This window comes from Bos taurus, chromosome 19, assembly GCF_002263795.3.
Source record: "Bos taurus isolate L1 Dominette 01449 registration number 42190680 breed Hereford chromosome 19, ARS-UCD2.0, whole genome shotgun sequence".
In the NCBI taxonomy this organism is placed as follows: Eukaryota; Metazoa; Chordata; class Mammalia; order Artiodactyla; family Bovidae; genus Bos; species Bos taurus.
The window spans coordinates 38,869,007-38,889,409 of record NC_037346.1 but is presented as its reverse complement, the minus strand read 5'-3'; the positions used below and the strand labels follow the sequence as shown (position 1 = coordinate 38,889,409).

General features: G+C 38.1%; 1 protein-coding gene across 5 annotated transcripts in view; it reads left to right on the top strand.

Annotated features, from left to right (window-relative positions):
• NPEPPS (aminopeptidase puromycin sensitive) overlaps window positions 1–20,403 on the top strand; it is a 109,999-nt gene that overhangs the window by 44,486 nt on the left and 45,110 nt on the right. For all 5 annotated transcript variants that reach the window (XM_059878123.1, XM_059878125.1, NM_001193159.3 and 2 more), the window contains one exon: window positions 17,269–17,346. In XM_059878123.1, the coding sequence (XP_059734106.1) occupies window positions 17,269–17,346 (78 nt within the window). The remainder of the gene's footprint in view (window positions 1–17,268; window positions 17,347–20,403) is intronic.

Below are 20,403 nucleotides of genomic sequence, written 5' to 3'. Positions count from 1 at the left end.
TATTGGATGTTCAATTAGGAAAATTGTGTCATCAAAATAAGATGATATTTTTTTCATCTAGGGAAGACTTTTGTTTACTTTATCTGGGAGTCACTAGTACTCAGTTACAATCTTTTTCCAGTATAAGGGCTTTAGATTTTCTGAAGTCCAAGTGGTTTCCTGTGTGGACTTTTTTTTTTAGTCATCTTTACTGTAATGTTATCACCTTTTGAGGTTCAGATCCACAGGAGGAATTGGTTTACCTGGACCCCCACCCCGAAATCTTAACAGACCCTGGATTCCACTTTTTGTCCCAGGAGCCCACCAGACTCAGCCTTTAAGACATGTATACCAGATCAGCAAGTGACTTTAGAACAAAAGTGGCCTGGCATACAAGAGCTTCCTATTTCTGGAATTCTATTTCTTCTTCATCTTGGCTTCCTTATCTTGTTTCTTTGTCATACCTTTGAGATTTTTTTTCTCCCCATTTAACTTTTTTAGTTTTAAGGGAGCTGGGTAAGTGAAGAGGAAAGTTTCTTTACATACTACTCCATTATTTGAAATAAAGTTTCTAATTGTTTTATACATAAGGAAAACAGATCCAGAGATTTAAGTAGTATTATAATACCACATAATCAGTGGCAGAACCAGGCCTAGAATCTGTTTTTGTGTTACTCTGATACTTGCATTGCTGATAAGTCATTTTAACTAATTATGCAGCAGTCATTTTGGGTTTCATGTGTATTTGGTATATGGCTAATTCTCTTTAGAATTTTTAGATTGCTTAATAGGGTAGGATGATTATTATATAAATCCATTTCAAAATACGGAACTTTGAATATAGGTATTGCTTGAAGTGCAACTGTGCATACAGCAGAATGGCTTCTAAAACCACAAACATAATATGGTGGGTAGCTTGCCAAAAAAAAAAAAAGCACCTCATCACATGTTTAATCTAGTACTGAACTATACAGGCTTATGAAGGCTATATAGAACTACTTAGGCTAGGTTTCCTGTTACTTACATACAGCAATGGCTTGGAGGAAATAACATTCTGAGTTCCACTTAGACAGTTTATAAAGAAACCTTACAAGTACAGTTGAATTGGAGCTTCTAAGTTGAGATGTTTAGATTTTACATTTGTTCAGTTCAGTCGCTCACTTGTGTCCGACTCTTTGCGACCCCATGGACTGCAGCATGCCAGGCCTCCCTGTCCATCACCAACTCCCGGAGTTTACCCAAACTCGTCTCCATTGAGTCAGTGATGCCATCCAACCATCTCATCTTCTGTCGTCCCCTTCTCTTCACGCCTTCAATCTTTCCCAGCATCAGGGTCTTTTCCAGTGAGTCAGCTCTTCGCATCAGGTGGCCAAAGTATTGGAGTTTCAGCTTCAACATCAGTCCTTCAAAGAACACTTAGGACTGATTTCCTTTGGGATGGACTGGTTGGATCTCCTTGCAGTCCAAGGGACTCTCAAGAGTCTTCTCCAACACCACAGTTCAAAAGCATCAATTCTGCAGCACTCAGCTTTCTTCACAGTCCAACTCTCACATCCATACATGACTACTGGAAAAACCATAGCTTTGACTAGACGGACCTTTGCTGGCAAAGTAATGTCTCTGCTTTTTAATATGCTATCTAGATTGGTCATGGCTTTTCTTCCAAGGAGCAAGTGTCTTTTAATTTCATGGCTACAGTCATCATCTGCAGTGATTTTGGAGCTCCAAAAAATAAAGTCTGTCACTGTTGCCACTCTTTCCCCATCTATTTCCCATGAAGTGATGGGACCAGATGCCATGATCTTAGTTGAGCTTTAAGCCAACTTTTTCACTCCCCTCTTTCACTTTCATCAAGAGGCTCTTTAGTTCTTCTTCACTTTCTGCCATAAGGGTGGTGTCATCTGCATATCTGAGGTTATTGATATTTCTCCCGGCAATCTTGATTCCAGCTTGTGCTTCATCCAGCCCAGCGTTTCTCACGATGTACTCTGCATATAAGTTAAATAAACAGGGTGACAATATACAGCCTTGACACCCTCGTTTTCCTATTTGGAACCACTCTGTTGTTCCATGTCCAGTTCTAACTGATGCTTCCTGACTTGCATACAGATTTCTCAAGAGGCAGGACAAGTGGTCTGGTATTCCCAACACTTGAAGAATTTTCCACAGTTTATTGTGATCCACACAGTCAAACGCTTTGTCATAGTCAGAAAAGCAGAAATAGATGTTTTTATGGAATTTTGTATAATATAATATGAAGGCAGAATCCATTATGGATTTCATAGATGATGTAAGCACTGACAACTTTGGCTGATTTTATATAATTTTTTCCATTTCAATCTTTTTAAAAATGTGGTCTCTTGAGTGTACCACTTTGTAGTTCTCTCTTTGTACTTCCTTTTCTGTGATTAAAAATTTCATTATGTTTATACAAATGGGGAAGGCCTATTAGGTCTTGGCTCATTAGTTTCATGGCTCAACTAATGATTACCTTTCAACCCAAGATTATCATGCTCAAGTATTAATATAGGAAAACTTTCTGAATGCAGAGAGAGAGACAGAATATATATGTGTATGTAGAAGACTAATATTAAAAAGTTAGATAAAGTAAGGAAGAAGAGGTGTTGTTCTAAACTTAAAACTTACTGCTTCTGGTAAATTTTACTGGTGAAGTACCAACTTTTGTTAATTGTGACATGAGTTGGGAAAACTCCAGGAATTGGTGTTGGACAGGGAGGCCTGGCATGCTGCGATTCATGGGGTTGCAAAGAGTCGGACAGGACTGAGCAACTGAACTGAACTGAACTGAGACTTCCTTCTTAATATAAATGTAGCATCTTCTGAGAAACTGGTCTATACTTTGGAGCTTGTTGTAAATCAGTACATAAAGAGCTTCCTCTTTTTTATGATTTAATGGAATGAATTTATAATAAATCATTAAGAACCCATACTGCAATGAGTAGTAGTATACATATCTCACATCATTTTGCACGTGTGAATAGGTCTGTAGGATAAATTCCTGGAAGGCAATTTCTGGGTCAGGAGGTGTAGTCATAATTTTGCTTGATATTGTCAAATTTATAGAGATCATGTTGTCAGATTTACTTTATAGAGATTGTACCAACATCTACCAGCTTGTTAGCCAAACAGCGTGCTTATTAGCAGCTTCTCTTCTCAAATTTTTTGATGTTTTGTTAATCTGATGGTAAAAAATTTGTTACTTTGCACTGCTTTTACTTTGCATTTCTTTATACTGTAAAGTTAAAAATTTTTTTCATGTATTTAAAAAGAAAATTGGTAGATAGCAGTGAACATTTCATGCAAGGATGGACACAATAAAGGACAGAAACATTTGGGACATAACAGAGGCAGAAGAGATTAAGAAAAGGTGGCAAGAATACACGGAAAAACTATGCAGAAAAGGTCTTAATGATCTGGATAACCACAGTGGGGTGGTCACTCACCTAGAGCCTGACATCCTGGAGTATGAAGTCAAGGGGGCCTTAAGAAGCACTACTATGAACAAAGCTAGAGGAGATGATGGAATTCCAGTTGAGCTATGTAAGATCCTAAAAGATGATACTGTTCAAGTGCTGTACTCAATATGCCAGCAAATTTGGAAAACTCAGCAGTGGCCACAGGACGGCAAAAGGTCAGTTTTCATTCCAGTCCCAAAGAAAGGCAATGCCAAAAAATATTCAAGCTACTGCACAATTGCACTCATCTCACATGCTAGCAAAGTAATGCTCAAAATTCTCCAAGTTAGGCTTCAAAGGTACATGAACTGAGAATTTCCAGATGTTCAAGCTGGATTCAGAAAAGGCAGAGGAACCAGAGATCAGATTGCCAATGTCCGTTGGATCATAGTAAAACCAAGAAAATTCCAGAAAAACATCTGCTTCATTGACTACGCTAAAGCCTTTGACTGTGTGGATCACAACAAACTGTGGAAAATTCTTAAAGAGATGGGAATACCAGACCACCTTACCTGCCTCCTGAGAAACCTGTATGCAGGTCAAGAAGCAACAGCTAGAACCGGAAATGGAACAACCGACTGGTTCCAAATTGGGGAAGGAGTTCATCAAGGATGTGTATTGTCACCCTGCTTATTTAATTTATATGCAGTTCATAATGTGAAATGCCGGGCTGGATGAAGCACAAGCTGGAATCAGTATTGCTGGGAGAAATATCAATAACCTCAGATATGCAGATAACACCTCTAATGGCAGAAAGCAAAGAGGAACTAAAGAGCCTCTTGATGAAGGTGAAACAGGAGAGTGAAAAAGTTGGCTTAAAACTCAGCTTCAAAAAACTAAGATCATGGCATCTGGTCCCATCATGTTATGGCAAATAGATGGGGAAACAATGGAAACAGTGACAGAGTTTATTTTCTTGGGCTCCGAAATCGCTGCAGACAGTGACTACAGCCATGAAATTAAAGGACGCTTGTTCCTTGGAAGAAAAGCTGTTACGAGCTTTGACAGCATATCAAAAAGCAGAGACATTACTTTGCCAACAAAGGTCCATCTAATCAGGGTTTTTCCAGTAGTCATGTATGGATGTGAAAGTTGGACCATAAAGAAGGCTGAGCATCAAAGAATTTATGCTTTTGAACTGTGGTGTTGGAGAAAACCCTTGAAAGTCTCTTGGACTGCTCAGAGATCAAACCATTCAATCTTGAAATCAATCCTTAATATTCATTGGAAGGACTGATGGTGAAGCTTCAGCTTCAGTACTTTGGCCACCTGATGCGAAGAGCCGACTCATTAGATAAGACCCTGATGCTGGGAAAGATTGAAGACAGGAGAAGGGGACAGCAGAGGATGAGATGGATGGTATCACGGACTCGATGGACATGCGTTTGCGCAAGCTCTGGGAGTTGGTAAAGGACAGGGAAGCCTGGCATGCTGCAGTCAGTGGGGTTGCAAGGAGTCAGACATGACTGAGCGACTGAAAAATAATCTACTTTTTAGGTGCAGTGTGAATCCAGATCCCAAAGCTTGGCTTTTACTCCTTAATGGGAATTCTGTTGTCTCAGTACTGCTTATGAGAACATGATCCTTTCCCCACTGCTCTGCAGTGTTCCATTTAGTAGATGACATGGAGGAAATGATACCTTTAGTATCTGTTGATTAAGTTCTTGGTCAGCCTTCTGTGGATTTAGTACTACTTTAAAATGGAATTTATGTGACTACTGGTATTATTTAAATTTGAAAAAAAAAAAGTGAGTCACTTTAGCATCTAAATAATTTTTTTTTTGGCTGGACCTCATGGCATATGGGATCTTAGCTCCCCTACCAGGGATTGAAACGTGCACCCTACATTGGAAGCATGGAGTCTTAATCACTGGATTGCCAGGGAAGTTCCCAGATAATGTTTTATGTTTACATTGTCAGTGCAATAAAGAGATCAGATAACCAGTGAGACCTGTACGAAGCCTGTGCTTAATAGGAAGGAAACTGTTTACTTATTCTTTATTTTTTATATTTAATGCTTTACTTTTTAATATTTAGGTAGCATGGTACAGATGGAATAAAAGATTAAATTGAAATACAGGATTGTAAGTGCATATGGATATATTTAGAAATTTTCAGTTAGGAGAAACTCTGACCTAGATTTTTTTAATAGGGAAAACAGGAATTACTTATAATTCCTCATTGTGTTACTCATTGTTAATGCAAATTGGCCTTAACAGCTATAGGTTCCCACATAGGGGTAGGTGCTTACTAAATAAAAAGCATTGTATCCCTCTTGAGGCCTACTATGGCAGAAGAGAGCACAGAATTAACACATTAAATGATAAAATGAGAAAGGCCAGCAGAAAGGGAGAAAATTACAATGAAGAAATTTTTAATTTTAATATTTTTAATTGGATGATAATTGTTTTACAGTATTGTGTTTCTGCTGTACAACAAGGTGAATTCACTATAAGAATATAGATATCCCCTCCCTCTAGAGCATCCCTCCCACCACCCTCCTATCCTACCCCTCTATGTCATTGCACAATACCCAGCTGAGCTCCCTGTGTTACACAGCAGCTTCCCATGAGCTATCTATTTACATGGTAGAGCATATGTGTGTGTATCAGTGCTGCTGTCTCAGTTCGTCCACCACCTCTCCCCACCCTGCTGTGTCCACAGATGAGTTCTCTGTTCTGTTCTCTATGTCTCTACTTTGTCTTTACTTCTCTATGTCTGCGTCTTTATTCCTGCCCTGAAGATAGGTTCATAAATAAAGTAGATTTATGAAGGGACCTGAGAATCCTGGTATTCTTTGTGGAAGTGAGCATTTTAAAGGAAAGGTACTGATCCAGATAGCATACCTACACAAATATCAAACAGAAAATAAACTCTGTATTCTAGAAGAACTCATATGAGAAAGGTTCTCAAATTTTGTCAGAGACTTAAGTGGTGATTGGTCAGTTTTCATTCCAATCCCAAAGAAAGGCAATGCCAAAGAATGCTCAAACTACCGCACAATTGCACTCATCTCACACGCTAGTAAAGTAATGCTCAAAATTCTCCAAGCCAGGCTTCACCAATACGTGAACCGTGAACTTCCAGATGTTCAAGCTGGTTTTAGAAAAGGCAGAGGAACCAGAGATCAAATTGCCAACATCTGATGGATCATCGAAAAAGCAAGAGAGTTGCAGAAAAACATCTATTTCTGCTTTATTGACTATGCCAAAGCCTTTGACTGTGTGGATCACAACAAACTGTGGAAAATTCTTCAAGAGATGGGAATACCAGACCACCTGACCTGCCTCTTGAGAAACCTATATGCCGGTCAGGAAGCAACAGTTAGAACTGGACACACAACAACAGACTGGTTCCAAATAGGAAAAGGAGTACATCAAGGCTGTATATTGTCACCCTGTTTATTTAACTTCTATGCAGAGTACATCATGAGAAACGCTGGGCTGGAAGAAGCACAAGCTGGAATCAAGATTGCCAGGAGAAGTATCAATAACCTCAGATATGCAGATGACACCACCCTTATGGCAGAAAGTGAAGAAGAACTTAAAAGCCTCTTGATGAAAGAGAAAGAGGAGAGGGAAAAAGTTGGCTTAAAACGCAGCATTCAGAAAACTAAGGTCATGGCATCTGGCCCCATCACTTCATGGGAAATAGATGGGGAAACAGTGGAAACAGTGTCAGACTTTATTTTTCTGGGCTCTAAAATCACTGCACATGGTGATTGCAGCCATGAAATTAAAAGATGCTTACTCCTTGGAAGGAAAGTTATGACCAACCTAGATAGCATATTCAAAAGCAGAGACATTGCTTTGCCAACAAAGGTCCATCTAGTGAAAGCTGTGGTTTTTCCAGTAGTCATGTCTGGATGTGAGAGTTGGGCTATAAAGAAAGCTGAGCACTGAAGAATTGATGGTTTTGGACTGTGGTGTTGGAGAAGACTCTTGAGAGTCCCTTGGACTGCAAGGAGATCCAACCAGTCCATCCTAAAGGAAATCAATCCTGGGTGTTCATTGGAAGGACTGATGTTGAAGCTGAAACTCCAATATTTTGGCCACCTGATATGAAGAGCTGACTCATTTGAAAAGACCCTGATGTTAAGAAAGATTGAAGGCAGGAGGAGAAGGGGATGACAGAGGATGAGATGATTAGTTAGCATTACTGACTCAATGGACATGAGTTTGGGTAAACTCCGGGAGTTGGTGATGGACAGGGAGGCCTGGCATGCTATGGTTCATGGAGTCCCAAAGAGTCGGACACGACTGAGCGACTGAACTGAACTGAAGTGGTACAGTAATTAAGTGTGTCTGCCTTTTTTTGGTTATAGTGAAAGCTTTTTGCACTGGTAGACTGTGAAAACAGGATGAGCCACTTCACCTTTTATGTTCTCTAAGAATGACTGTGGTTTTTTAATTATGATTGACCAGAGTCCTAAAGATCTAGGCAAGAGTGCCTCCTCCTTAATAAGCCATACTTGAAAAGCCCAGAATGAGAACACATAATCATTAGATTTGTTTGATAAATGGACATGCTATACAAATTTGATCAGGATCTCAGAAGGAGTATCTTTGAAAAGATTTTACCATTACAAAATTTTTCATAATTAATATGTTCAGGACCCTGGTAGGCTGCAGTCCATGGGGTCGCAAAGAGTCAGACGCAACTGAACGACTTCCCTTTCACTTTTCACTTTCATGCATTGGAGAAGGAAATGGCAGCCCACTCCAGTGTTCTTGCCTGGAGAATCCCAGGGACGGGGGAGCCTGGTGGGCTGCTGTCTATGGGGTCACACAGAGTTGGACACGACTGAAGTGACTTAGCAGCAGTAGCAGCATGATGCCAAATTCAAAAGTTATACAGTACTAAGTAAGCCTGCTTTCCCCCTCTCCAGCCTTCCATCTCTCCTGCCTAGAGAAAAAGTTGTCAGGTTTGTGTGTATCCTTCCTCAGATGTTCTAAGCATTTATAGACATATATGTTCATGTGTGTCTATATATCTACAGATATCTATAGATATGTATGTCTATATATCTGTATCTATGTATGTATTGTGTGTGTGCTCATAAATGATAGCATTTTGTGTATATAGTTCCGAAATTCTTTATACTTCTAAGTCAAAATTATATCAAATTATTTTTTAACTTTGTAGGTATATATTGTCATGAATAACCTTTTTTAATCAACGTGAATATTGTTAGTAGTTTTGGGTATAAGGTTTTTTTGTTATGGTTTTATACATGCTATTATTATATTCAAGTTTTGCTTCTGTTTATTTGATTACTAAAATACATACTCAACACATGCATGCTTATACTCAAATATGTGTGTTTATGTCCACATATTTCAAAATGCCAATTATGTTTAGTTTTTTTCTGAAATGTAGTGCTCTGTTGTAAGTAATTTCAGCAAGAGTCCTTATTTATACAGGTATAATGAATTAGTGGGCTTTCCTGGTGGCAGTAAAGAATCCTTCTGCCAAATAGAAGACACAGGTTTGATCCCTGGGTCCGGAAGATCCCCTGGAAAAGAAAGTGGCAACCACTTCAGTATTCTTGCCTGGGAAATCCAATGAACAGAGGAGTCTGACGGGCTACAGTCCATGGGGTTGCAGAGTTAGATATGACTTAGGGGCTCAACAACAACAATGAATTAGTTGTAGTTAACAAAGAACTGTCAGATATATTGTGATCTAGAAAAAGAGTGTTCGTTTTTTTGAAGGTCATAACCAGACACTATGCTAAGCACTTTACATAGAGTGCATTATATATAATCTTCAAATAACTAAAGAATAGGTAATGATTTTAATTTTATAGATGTGACAGTGAAGGCTCAGATTTGAATAACTGCATATGCCTGATTATAAGGTTACTATTTTCACATTTAAAATATTTTTTTAAAGATTTTTTTGTCAAGGTTAAGTTTGGTTAAGCTTCAGTTCAGTTCAGTCGCTCAGTCATGTCTGACTCTTTGTGACCCCATGGACTGCAGCACGCCTGGCCTCCCTGTCCATCACCAACTCCCAGAGTTTATGCAGACTCATGTCCATTGAGTTAGTGATGCCATTAGACCATCTCATCCTCTGTCGTCCCCTTCTTCCCCCGCCTTCAGTCTTTCCTAACATCAGGGTCTTTTCAGATGAGTCAGCTCTTCGCATCAGGCAGCCAAAGTATTGGAGTTTCAGCTTCAACATCAGTCCTTCCAGTGAACATTCAGGACCGATTTCCTTTAGGATGGACTGGTTGGATGTCTTTGCAATCCAAGGGACTCCCAAGAGTCTTCTGCAACACCACAGTTCAAAACCATCAATTCTTCGGCACTTAGTTTTCTTTATAGTCCAACTCTCACATCCATACATGACTACTGGAAAAACCATAGCTTTGACTAGACAGACCTTTGTTGGCAAAGTAATGTCTCTGCTTTTTAATATTTTGTCTAGGTTGGCCATAACTTTCCTTCCACGGAGTAAGCATCTTTTAATTTCATGGCTACGGTCACCATCTGCAGTGATTTTGGAGCCGAAAAAAATAAAATCTGTCACTGTTTCCACTGTTTCCCCATCTATTTCCCATGAAGTGATGGGACTGGATGCCGTGGTCTTAGTTTTTTGAATGTTGAGCTTTAAGCCAACTTTTTCCCTCTCCTCTTTCACTTTGATTAAGAGGCTCTTTAGTTCTTCACTTTCTGCCATAAGGGTGGTGTCATCTGCATATCTGAGGTTATTGATGTTTCTCCCAGCAGTCTTGATTCTAACTTATGCTTCATCCAGCCCAGCATTTCTCATGATGTACTCTGCCTATAAGTTAAATAAGCAGGGTGACAGTATACAGCCTTGACATACTCCATGTCCAACTCTTTGCAAGCCCGTGGACTGCAGAACACTAGGCTTCCCTGTCCATCACCAACTCTCGGAGCTTCCTCTAACTCATGTCCATTGAGTCGGTGATTGCATCCAGCCATCTCATCCTCTGTCATCCCCTTCTCCTGCTTTCAGTCTTTCCCAGCATCAGGGTCTTCTCCTGAGTCATTTTTTCACATAACGTGGCCAAAGTATTGGCATTTCAGCTTCAGCATTAGTCCTTCCAATAAATATTCAGGACTGATTTTTTTTACGATTGACTGGTTTGATCTCATTGCAGTCCAAGGGACTCTCAGGAGTCTTCTCCAATACCACAATTCAAAAACACCAATTCTTCAGCGCTCAGCTTTCTTTGTAGTCCAACTCTCACATCCATACATAACTACTGCAAAAACCGTAGCTTTGACTAGATGGACCTTTGTCGGCAAAGCAATGTCTCTGCTTTTTAATATGCTGTCTAGGTTCATCATGGCTTTTCTTCCAAGGAGCAAGCGTCTTTTCATTTCATGGCTTCAGTCACCATCTGCAGTGATTTTGGAGCCCAACAAAATAGTCTGTCATTGTTACCATTGTTTCCCCATCTATTTGCCATGAAATGATGGGACTGGATGCCATGATCTTAGTTTTTTGAATGTTGAGTTCTAAGCCAACTTTTTCACTTTCCTGTTCCACCTCATCAAGAGACTTTTTAGTTCTTCTTTGCTTTCTGCCATAAGAGTGGTGTCATCTGCATATGAGGTTATTGATACTATTTATTCATGATGTAGGAAACTATCTACTTATAATGCTCAATTTACATATATACAATTTAAATTATAACTGTATTAATGTAAACATTAATTTGGTAATATTGCCTTTTCTCTACTTTATTGAAGCATATTTATTGATACTTTTCATGTATCTTTAGTATTATATTAATGGCTTTCCACACTTTGAACAATCTGATTGTTCCAGAGCAAATACTATCTTCTAAGGCCTTTTTGAATTACTGTATTATGTTTTAATTGAAAATTTTCTCTCTAGCCATAAATCCCTATTCATATATCATTAGTAAAGGTACTTTTTATTAATATATTTTATATGGGTACTATTGATGATCTTCATGATGTAATCACTTAGAATGTTGTTTTTGAAGTGAGCTATTCATTCTGCTGATGATTACTAAACCTACTGTGTGCCAGAAATCATTCAAGTATTGGAGGTAGAGTGGTGGACAAAACTAGGAGTCAACATTCCAGATACATGTATTCAATTTGGGAAGATAAGTAACAAATAATGTAATGTAATGAATGTAGTGATAAGTACTCAGAAATCACAGGAACAGAATATAGAATGAAGCTTGTTGTTTAAGGTGATGGAACAGATTTCTAAAGAAATTATTTGAGCAGAGACCTGAATGACATGAAATGTGTAGGTAACTGGATAAAGAATTTTTCGTGAAGTTGCAGAAACTCTGAGGTTAGAGAATGCTTGCAGTCTTTGAGGAACAACAGTGAGGCATCAGTGGCAAAATATGAGTTCTAGTTGTTGCTCCACATCGACAACAGCATTTTGTCATATTTTTCACGTGCACAGCATTGTATTTCTACTTCTGTATGCCCTTATGGTGTGCTTACCACCAGATCGTCCCAGGACCTTTAGTTGTGGCATGCAGACTCTCAGTTGCATCGTATGGGATCTAGTTCCCAACCAGGGATCGAACCTGGGCCTCCTGCATCGGGCGCATGTTGTTTTAGCCACTGGATCACCAGGGAAGTCCCTAATTACTTTATATGTATATAATCTCAGTAGTATCATATGGTATGTATCCTTTCTCTATCTGACTTATTTTACTTAACACAATAGCCTCAAGGTCCGTCCATGTAGTCGCAGATGACAAGATTTCATCTTTTTATGGCTGAGTAATATTCCATTTTTTGTATATCCCACATCTTAGTTCATTCACCAGTGGATGGGTCCGTAAGTTGTTTCCACATCTTTGCTATTGTAAATGTGATGAACATAGGGATGCATATATCTTTTTGAATTAGTGTTTTTGTATTCATTGGATAAATACCAGAAGTAGGATATCTGGGTCATATGGTAGTTCTATTCTTAAATTTTTGAGGCATATCCATACTGTCTTCCATAGTGGTTATACTAGTTTACATTCCCACCAACAGTGTGTGAAAGTTCCTTTTCTGCAGATCCTTGCCAACATTTGTTACCTTTTTTAAAAAATTTATTTTGTTTAATTGGAGGATAATTACTTTACAATATTGTGATGGCTTTTGCCATACATCAGGGCTTCTTTGTGGCTTAGCTGGTAAAGAATCTGCCTGCAGTGTGGGAGACCTGGGTTCAATCCCTGGGTTGCGAAGATCCCCTGGAGAAGGAAAAAGCTACCCACTCCAGTATTCTGGCCTGGAGAGTTCCATGGACTGTATATAGTCCATGCGGTCACAAAGAGTCGGACACAGTTGAGCGACTTTGACCGTACATCAACGTGAATCGGCCATAGGTATACATGTGTCCCCCTCATCCTGAACCCACCCATCCTGAACGCCACCTCCCTCCCCACCCCATCACTCCATGTTGTCACAGAGCACTGGCCTGTTATTTTTTGTCTTTTCGATAATAACCAGTCTAACTGGCATGAGGGAGTATCTCATTGTGGTTTTGAATTGCATTTCCCTAAAAATTAGTGATGTTGAACATCTTTTCATGTGCTTATTGGCCATTTGTATGTCTTATTTGGAAAAAGTGTCTATTTAATAGTTCCTCTTTTTAGTCCATTTTCAAATCAGGTTGTTTTTGTTGCTGTTATTGTTAGTTGTATGGGTTCTTTATATGTTTTGTAGATTAACCCCTTATAGGATATGTTGTTTGCAGATGTCTTCTCCCATTTGATAGGTTGTCATTTTGTTTTATTGATGGTTTCCTTTGCTGTGCAAAAGCCTTTAGTTTGATGTAATCCCATTTGTTTATTTTTGCTTTTTTCCCCCTTGCCTGAGGAAATATATCTAGAAAGATATTGTACTCCTGAGACCAATGTCAAAGATTCTGTTAAAGATGTTTTTGGTTACCTGTCTTTTTATCACTGGGTTGTAGAAGTTTTTATGTATATTCTGGATATAAGTTTTTTGCATCTATACAAAGTAAAATATTTTCTCTTTGTCTGTGGTTTGCCTGTTCGTTTTCTTCATAGTGTCTTTTGATAATTACAAGTTTTAAGTGTTTTTTACATTTATATTCTTTTTTATATAATTCTTTTCCATATGGTTTATCAAAGGCTGTTGAATATAGTTCCCTGTGTTATACAGTAGGATATTAATGAAATCTGATCTGTCAGTTTTTTTATTTTGTGGTTAGTGCTTTTTTTGGATCCTCTCCAAGAAATAATTGCCCATCTCAAGCAGATTTAGATTTTCATTCTGAATATTGTAGGACTCCCATTAGAGGCTTTGATCTCACCGATTACCCTAGCTGCTATAACGTAGACTATAAGGCAGCAAAAATGGAAACAGACCAGTTAAGAAGCTATTATAGGGACCTAGGAGAGAAGTAAAACCTTGAAAATTCTGGGATTAAGAATGTTGAACTTGCTTGTTGAATATATGGTGTTAGAGACAAAGAGAGATGGAGGGGGAGGCAGTTAGGATGATTTCTTATTTTTGGCTCACGCCACTGAATAGTGGTGGTGATGTACAAAACTACAAGTGACTGAGGTTATTTCAAACTCGACTTTTGCAAACGTAGTATGTTGTCCATGCGAAGCAATTAGAAGAGTATCCCATAATCCAGGAGACTTTTAAAGAATTCAGATATATGGCTACTTTCTTTTTACTGAGAGAGAATTTTGGAGGAAATTTTGCTCTTTGTTTTATACACAGGTGTAGTTGATATGTGTACATTTGGAAGGATATGCAGTAGGATATAATCTAGCAATACAGTATTTGATTGTTTCCATTTAAAAACTGCTATTCTTTTGCTTTTCTGTCTTCATTTCTTAGCAGTTTGAAGCTTGTGCATTTATAAAAACAAGTTAGTTTTAGTAAACTTTTATAGAGATAGTTTTTGATCAGAGTACCTTGCTGTTGCTGCTGCTGCTAAGTTGCTTCAGTCGTGTCCAGCTCTGTGCAACCCCATAGATGTCTGCACACCAGGCTCCCCCGTCCCTGGGATTCTCCAGGCAAGAAAACTGGAGTGGGGTGCCATTTCCTTCTCCAGTGAGTGAAAGTGAAGTCGTTCAGTCGTGTCCGACTCTTGGCGACCCCATGGACCACAGCCTACCAGGCTCCTCCGCCCATGGGATTTTCCAGGCAAGAGTACTGGAGTGGGTTGCCATTGCCTTCTCCGCAGAGTACCTTAGAGGTACCATAATGCTACTTTATATCTGAGTTAGAAAAGTGCATTCTTAATCTTTGAAGTGCTTTTTAGCTTCCCTGTAGGCTAAGGAATATTCTATTCTTGGGGATCAAGTTAGAGCAAATCTCAGATTTTTGCCAGCAAAAGTCATTGGTTCAGTAGAGATTTGTTTCATCAGTATTGTATATATACCAAACTTTGAATTTCTGTTCAAATTTAGGAGCTATCTTACGATAGTAGAAAGAATTTTGGCAATAGGAATAGCAAAGGAACTGAGTTCTAGTCCAGTAGTGTGATCTTGAGTAAATCATTTACTTTTTATACATCATTTTCTTCATCTGTAAAATGAGGAATAATTGATTATAAAGTTCTTTTAAAAACATATTATAAATTCTTATTGGTTTTATAAAGATTTTGGCTTTATAAAACATGTTTGAACCATCATATTAGAAACATTGGGAATTTAATCTTTGGTAATTTATGAGAAGAGAGTGAATTGTGGGCATCTTGCCTGACTCATAGAATGTTATTAAATCTGAATCACTGTTAGCCGTATCAAACTTAAGCCTGTGACTGGTAAGGCTGCCTCTCTTTTAATGAAAACTTTTTGAGATAAAATTCACACACTATAGAATTCAATTCAGTGGTTTTTAAGCTACCGTCAGAATCAATTTTAGAACATTTTCATCACCCCAAAAACAAAGTATCCATGAGCTGTCACTTTCCATTTCTGCATGACCTTCCAGCCCTAGGCAGCCACTAGTTTACTTTCTGTCTGTATGGATTTACCTATTTTGAACATTTCATATAGACATGTGGCCTTTTGTGTTTGATTTCTTTCACTTAACATGTTTTCAAGGCTTGTCCATATTGTAGCATATATTAACACTTCTTTTTATTGTCACATAGTATTCCATTGTATATCCCATATTATCTGTTCATCAGTTGATGGACATTTGAGTTGTTTCTACTTTTTGAGTGCTAAGAACCTTTGTGTATACATTTTTGTGTGGACATATTTATTCATTTCTCTTGGGTATATACCTAATTTCTGGGTTATACAGTTAATTCTGTGTTTAGTCTTTTGAGGAACTGCCAGGCTGTTACCCAGAACATTTGGAAACATTTTTACATTCCGATCAGCAGTGTGTGAGGGTTCCAGATTCTTTACATCTTCCCTAAACTTATTATTGTCTTTTTGGTTATAGTTGTCCTAGTGGGTATGAAGTGGTATCACACTGTGGTTTTGATTGATTAAAGATGTTGAACATCTTTTCAAGTGCTTATTAAGGCTACCTCTTTGGGCACTTTTTCTTTTGGAGTGAAGATGTGGGTGGGAGTTGATCTGCTTAGCTCTTTTCCTAAAGTGTCAACTAAGTATTCTGAAGTATCATTTAAATAAGCAGGCTCTTCTTACTACTACTAATACTACTACTACTAAGTCACTTCAGTCGTGTCCGACTCTGTGCAACCCCATAGATGGCAGCCCACCAGACTCCCCCGTCCCTGGGATTCTCCAGGCAAGAACACTGGAGTGGGTTGCCATTTCCTCCTCCAATGCGTGAAAGTGAAAAGTGAAAGTGAAGCCGCTCAGTCATGTCTGACCCTCAGCGACCCCATGGACTGCAGCCTACCAGGCTCCTCTGTCCATGGGATTTTCCAGGCAAGAGTACTGGAGTGGGGTGCCATTGCCTTCTCCGCTTCTTACTACTGGTAGGGAGTAAATCAAAACCTTAATTTAATCCGCACACCTGTTTTTACCTTCCTTATTTCTATAAAATGTAACAACAAAGAATTTCAGTGGAAATACGACTTACATCTTGTTGGAATTGTTACCTGTGTTTGAGTGGGAGAACAGAACTTTCACTGATAAATCTGTTTCTTTGTTTTGTTTATTTTTTTGAATTATTTTTGACTGTGTTGGATCTTTGGCTTTTCTCTAGTCACGGGGAGCGGGGGCTACTCTCTAGTTGCAGTGCGAGGGCTTCTCAGTACAGTGGTTCATCTTGTTGCAGATCCTGTGCTCTAGGTGCACAGGCTTCAGTAGTTGCGGAACGTGGTCTCAGGAGTTGCAGTTTCTGGGCCCTAGAGCACAGGCTCATTAGTTGTGTTGCATGGGCATGCATGGGCTTAAATTAGTTGCATGTGGGATTTTCCCAGATCGGGGACCTAACCCGTGTCTTCTGCATTGGCAGGCAGGTTCTTTATCACTAACATATCTCTGACACTGAAATCTTGGCAACCTATTCTGTATTTTAAATGTTCAGGAGTAAGACTGCAACGAATAAAGCAGTATCATTATCACACAAAGAAGGATGCAGTGTGTCTGGGAATCTGTAGAAAACCTTTTCACATTTATAGTAGCCCTATTTCCTTATATCATGGAAGTTTTGCGAATTAATGTAGGATATGTAGTTGTTTTTAAGGAGCATACTTAGGTTACATAGTCTAAAATAGGTTAGTTTGAAATGACACTCTTGTTAATAGGAGCTTAATTTATTAAATTCAGAATATTTAATTTTATTTGAGATTTTGCTCTTGAAAATGTTAATTGCTGCAGCCTGGATTTGGTCTAGTCAGATCTGTGAAGTAATTTTTTTTTTTTCCATTCCAGAAATACATGCTACAGGATTTAACTATCAAAATGAAGATGAAAAAGTCACCTTGTCTTTTCCTAGTACTCTCCAACCAGGTAGGAGACATGGCTTTTATTAAATCCCATAATGAATAGCGACATCTTACTTCTTCCCCCCAAATTTATTGCATGTCTTTGTTGTTGTTGTTGTTTAAAAAAAAAGCTCTTTGTTTTAGGGAGATTAAGTATTAAGATCTTGGGCAAACTCCGGGAGATGGTGAGAGACAGGGAGGCCTGGCGTGCTGCAGTCCATGGGGTCTCAAAGAGTCAGACACTACTTGACAACTGAACAACAATAACAAAGTATTAAGACAGAGCTTAAAACAGTCAGGTTCGTTTCAACTTTTAGCCCACCAGAAAAAAGTAAAAAACGACAGTCATTCTATTCCAGAACATAATGCATTGTTTTCACTTTTTCGGTTTCAGTTTTTTAAAATTACATCTACCTAGTTCTTCTACTAATTGAATCCAAATATCTGAGGCAAATGTTCCACAGTTGATTTTGAGGTATAGTTAGAGAGATTAGAGAGATGCTATGCTAAGTGAGGACATGAAAGGAAAGATTCGTTGATACATTACTATATGTGCTATTTAAAAGCACAAAGAAACTAGACGTTCTGAGCTTAATATAATGGAAGAAATTATATACAAATCAGTTGGTAAAGTACTGAGACTTTGATAAATGAGCATATGAAAAGCCACAGATAATATGAAAGAAAATGCAAATGAATAATAACAGTGTGTGAAGATATTTGTCCTCCTCGTAATGAGAAATATTAAAATAACTGCTACTGATAATACCAGTTTTTGTCTGTCACGTAATCAGAAGTAAAAAAATGAATCTCAATGTGACTGCCTTAATATTACTACTAAGAATGTAAATCCATGTAATTTACTTGGAAAGCAGCCTGGCAGTATTTGTTAAGAGCCTAAAGATACTCATGTCTTTTGACCTGGAAGTTCTGGTATTAGGAATATAGTATCCTAAAGAAAAGTCATAAATACAAGAAATACCTTATGCCTAGAAGTGTCTGTTCAGACATTACTAAGATAGTAAAAAATTAGAATTAATACATTTGTCCAACACTAAGGGAATAATTAAGCTAATTATGACATATATGTATGGTGAATACATCCAGCAGTTAAAAGTGAGGTTTATGCATTCTTAACACTGTAAAGTACTTATTATAATGTAAAATTGAAAAGCAGAATACAGAATTACACATACAAGGTGATGAACCATATCTCTAAAATGGTATGAATAATATTATATGTCTGGTTGTTGACAATTGATGATTTTTATTCTTATTTATACCCTTCTCTGTTTTCCATAATTTTTATATTGAGAATATATTCCCTCAATATGAAAGTATTTATAGAAAAATTTTAAATTGGAGAAGTTTTATCCTGGTACTCTTAAAGATCTTTCATTTTGTCTTTTTCTCACTAGGATTATTTTTGTGTGAAATTATTATAAAAACAAATGTTTGCCATAAACCTGTATTAAAAGATACTGAAGATTATAACCTGAAAATAGAGAATTTCTCTCTCTGAGAAATTTTATTGTCTAGTGAATTTTCTACTTTTACTGTCTAGTGAATCCTTCCAGAAATATTCTATGTATACGTAAGTGTATGTGTACATTTTAACCCACAAATAGGATCACAAATATCAGTGGCTTACAACAGATATTTCTTGTTTACACATCGCCCTGAGGACTGCTGATCATCTGCAGACATATTGCCAAGGTCCCTGAACTCCACTGAGCTCATATGACTATTGATGCCAGGCTCTGTAGTGAGTAGCTGCTATGTGCAGCATGCTATTCTCTCATATGGCAGAGGGGAGAAGCTCGGGGCTGGAGACAGCAACAAATCACAAACATTTAAAGATTCTACGTGGATGGTGATGTTCCTTCACATTTCATTGTGCAAAGCAAATAGCATGGCCAATCCCAAAGTCACTGGGGCAACAATTACCAGACATTTGATAAACTTCTAAATGAAACATAAAGCAAAAAGGAAAGCAATAAGTATAATAGAAATATAGAAAATTGAAAGAAGCAAAGAAAAATGAAAAGAAAGCCCCCCCAAAGCCAAACAGATTAGTATCCTAAGGAGTATTACTAATATTACATTCATTAAATAAGAACAGGATGGAATAGAGTAAGAACACCTTTGGAAATTATAATATATTAGGAGTAAAAAAAACAAAAGAAGTTTTGAGAGGTGAAATAGAGGCCTCTTCCAAATAGGAAGATTGGAGGACTGATCTGTCAGGACCAGACATCCAGCTAGTGAAAGAGAGGACATAGAAAATGGGAAGGGGAAATTTTGAAAAACACACAACATGAAAATTTTTTTGAACTGATGAGACAGAAGCCTTAAGTTTGAAAAAATACACTATCAAAAGGAACCTCAATTAATATAAGAAGTCCCACACCAAAGCAAATTTTAGAATTTTCAGGGGGTAGAGTGAGCTCTCAAAGAGTTTCTACCTGAGACAGGGAGTTAGGAGGAAGTTACCTTCAAGGTTCAGATATCAAAACAGCAGTAGATTTACAATGGAAACTGGACTCTTAATAAAGCCATTCCTTGAAAATTATAAGTGAATCTGACTCTCAATTTAGAATTCTGTGCTTAGCCACGCAATGAAGTTAAAGAAAATATTTTCAGATCTTTGAAGTTATAGACAATTTTAATTCTTTGTGAAAGATATAGTAGTGGAGATGTAATTTAGCTCAAACTTCACTTGTTATAGTAAGAAGAAAATTGAAAAGTGAAAAAAATAGCTAAATAAGCAAGGTATTTAGGAATCACAGAGTTGTTACTGAGGCAGGTATAGGGAATAAGTAGCATTGGGCGTGCCTGCAGCTTATATGGGTGGGCCTGTAGAACTGTATTGTGTGTTAGCTGCTCAGTCGTGTCTGACTCTTTGCAACCCCATGGACTAAAGCTCGCCAGGTTCCTCTGTCCATGGGATTTTCCAGGCAAGAACACTGGAGTGGGTTGCCATTTCCTTCTTCAGGGAATCTTCCCAACTCAGGGATCGAACCTGGGTCTCCTGCATTGCAGGCAGATATATGAGGTTTAAAACTGTGAACTATTATTTTGA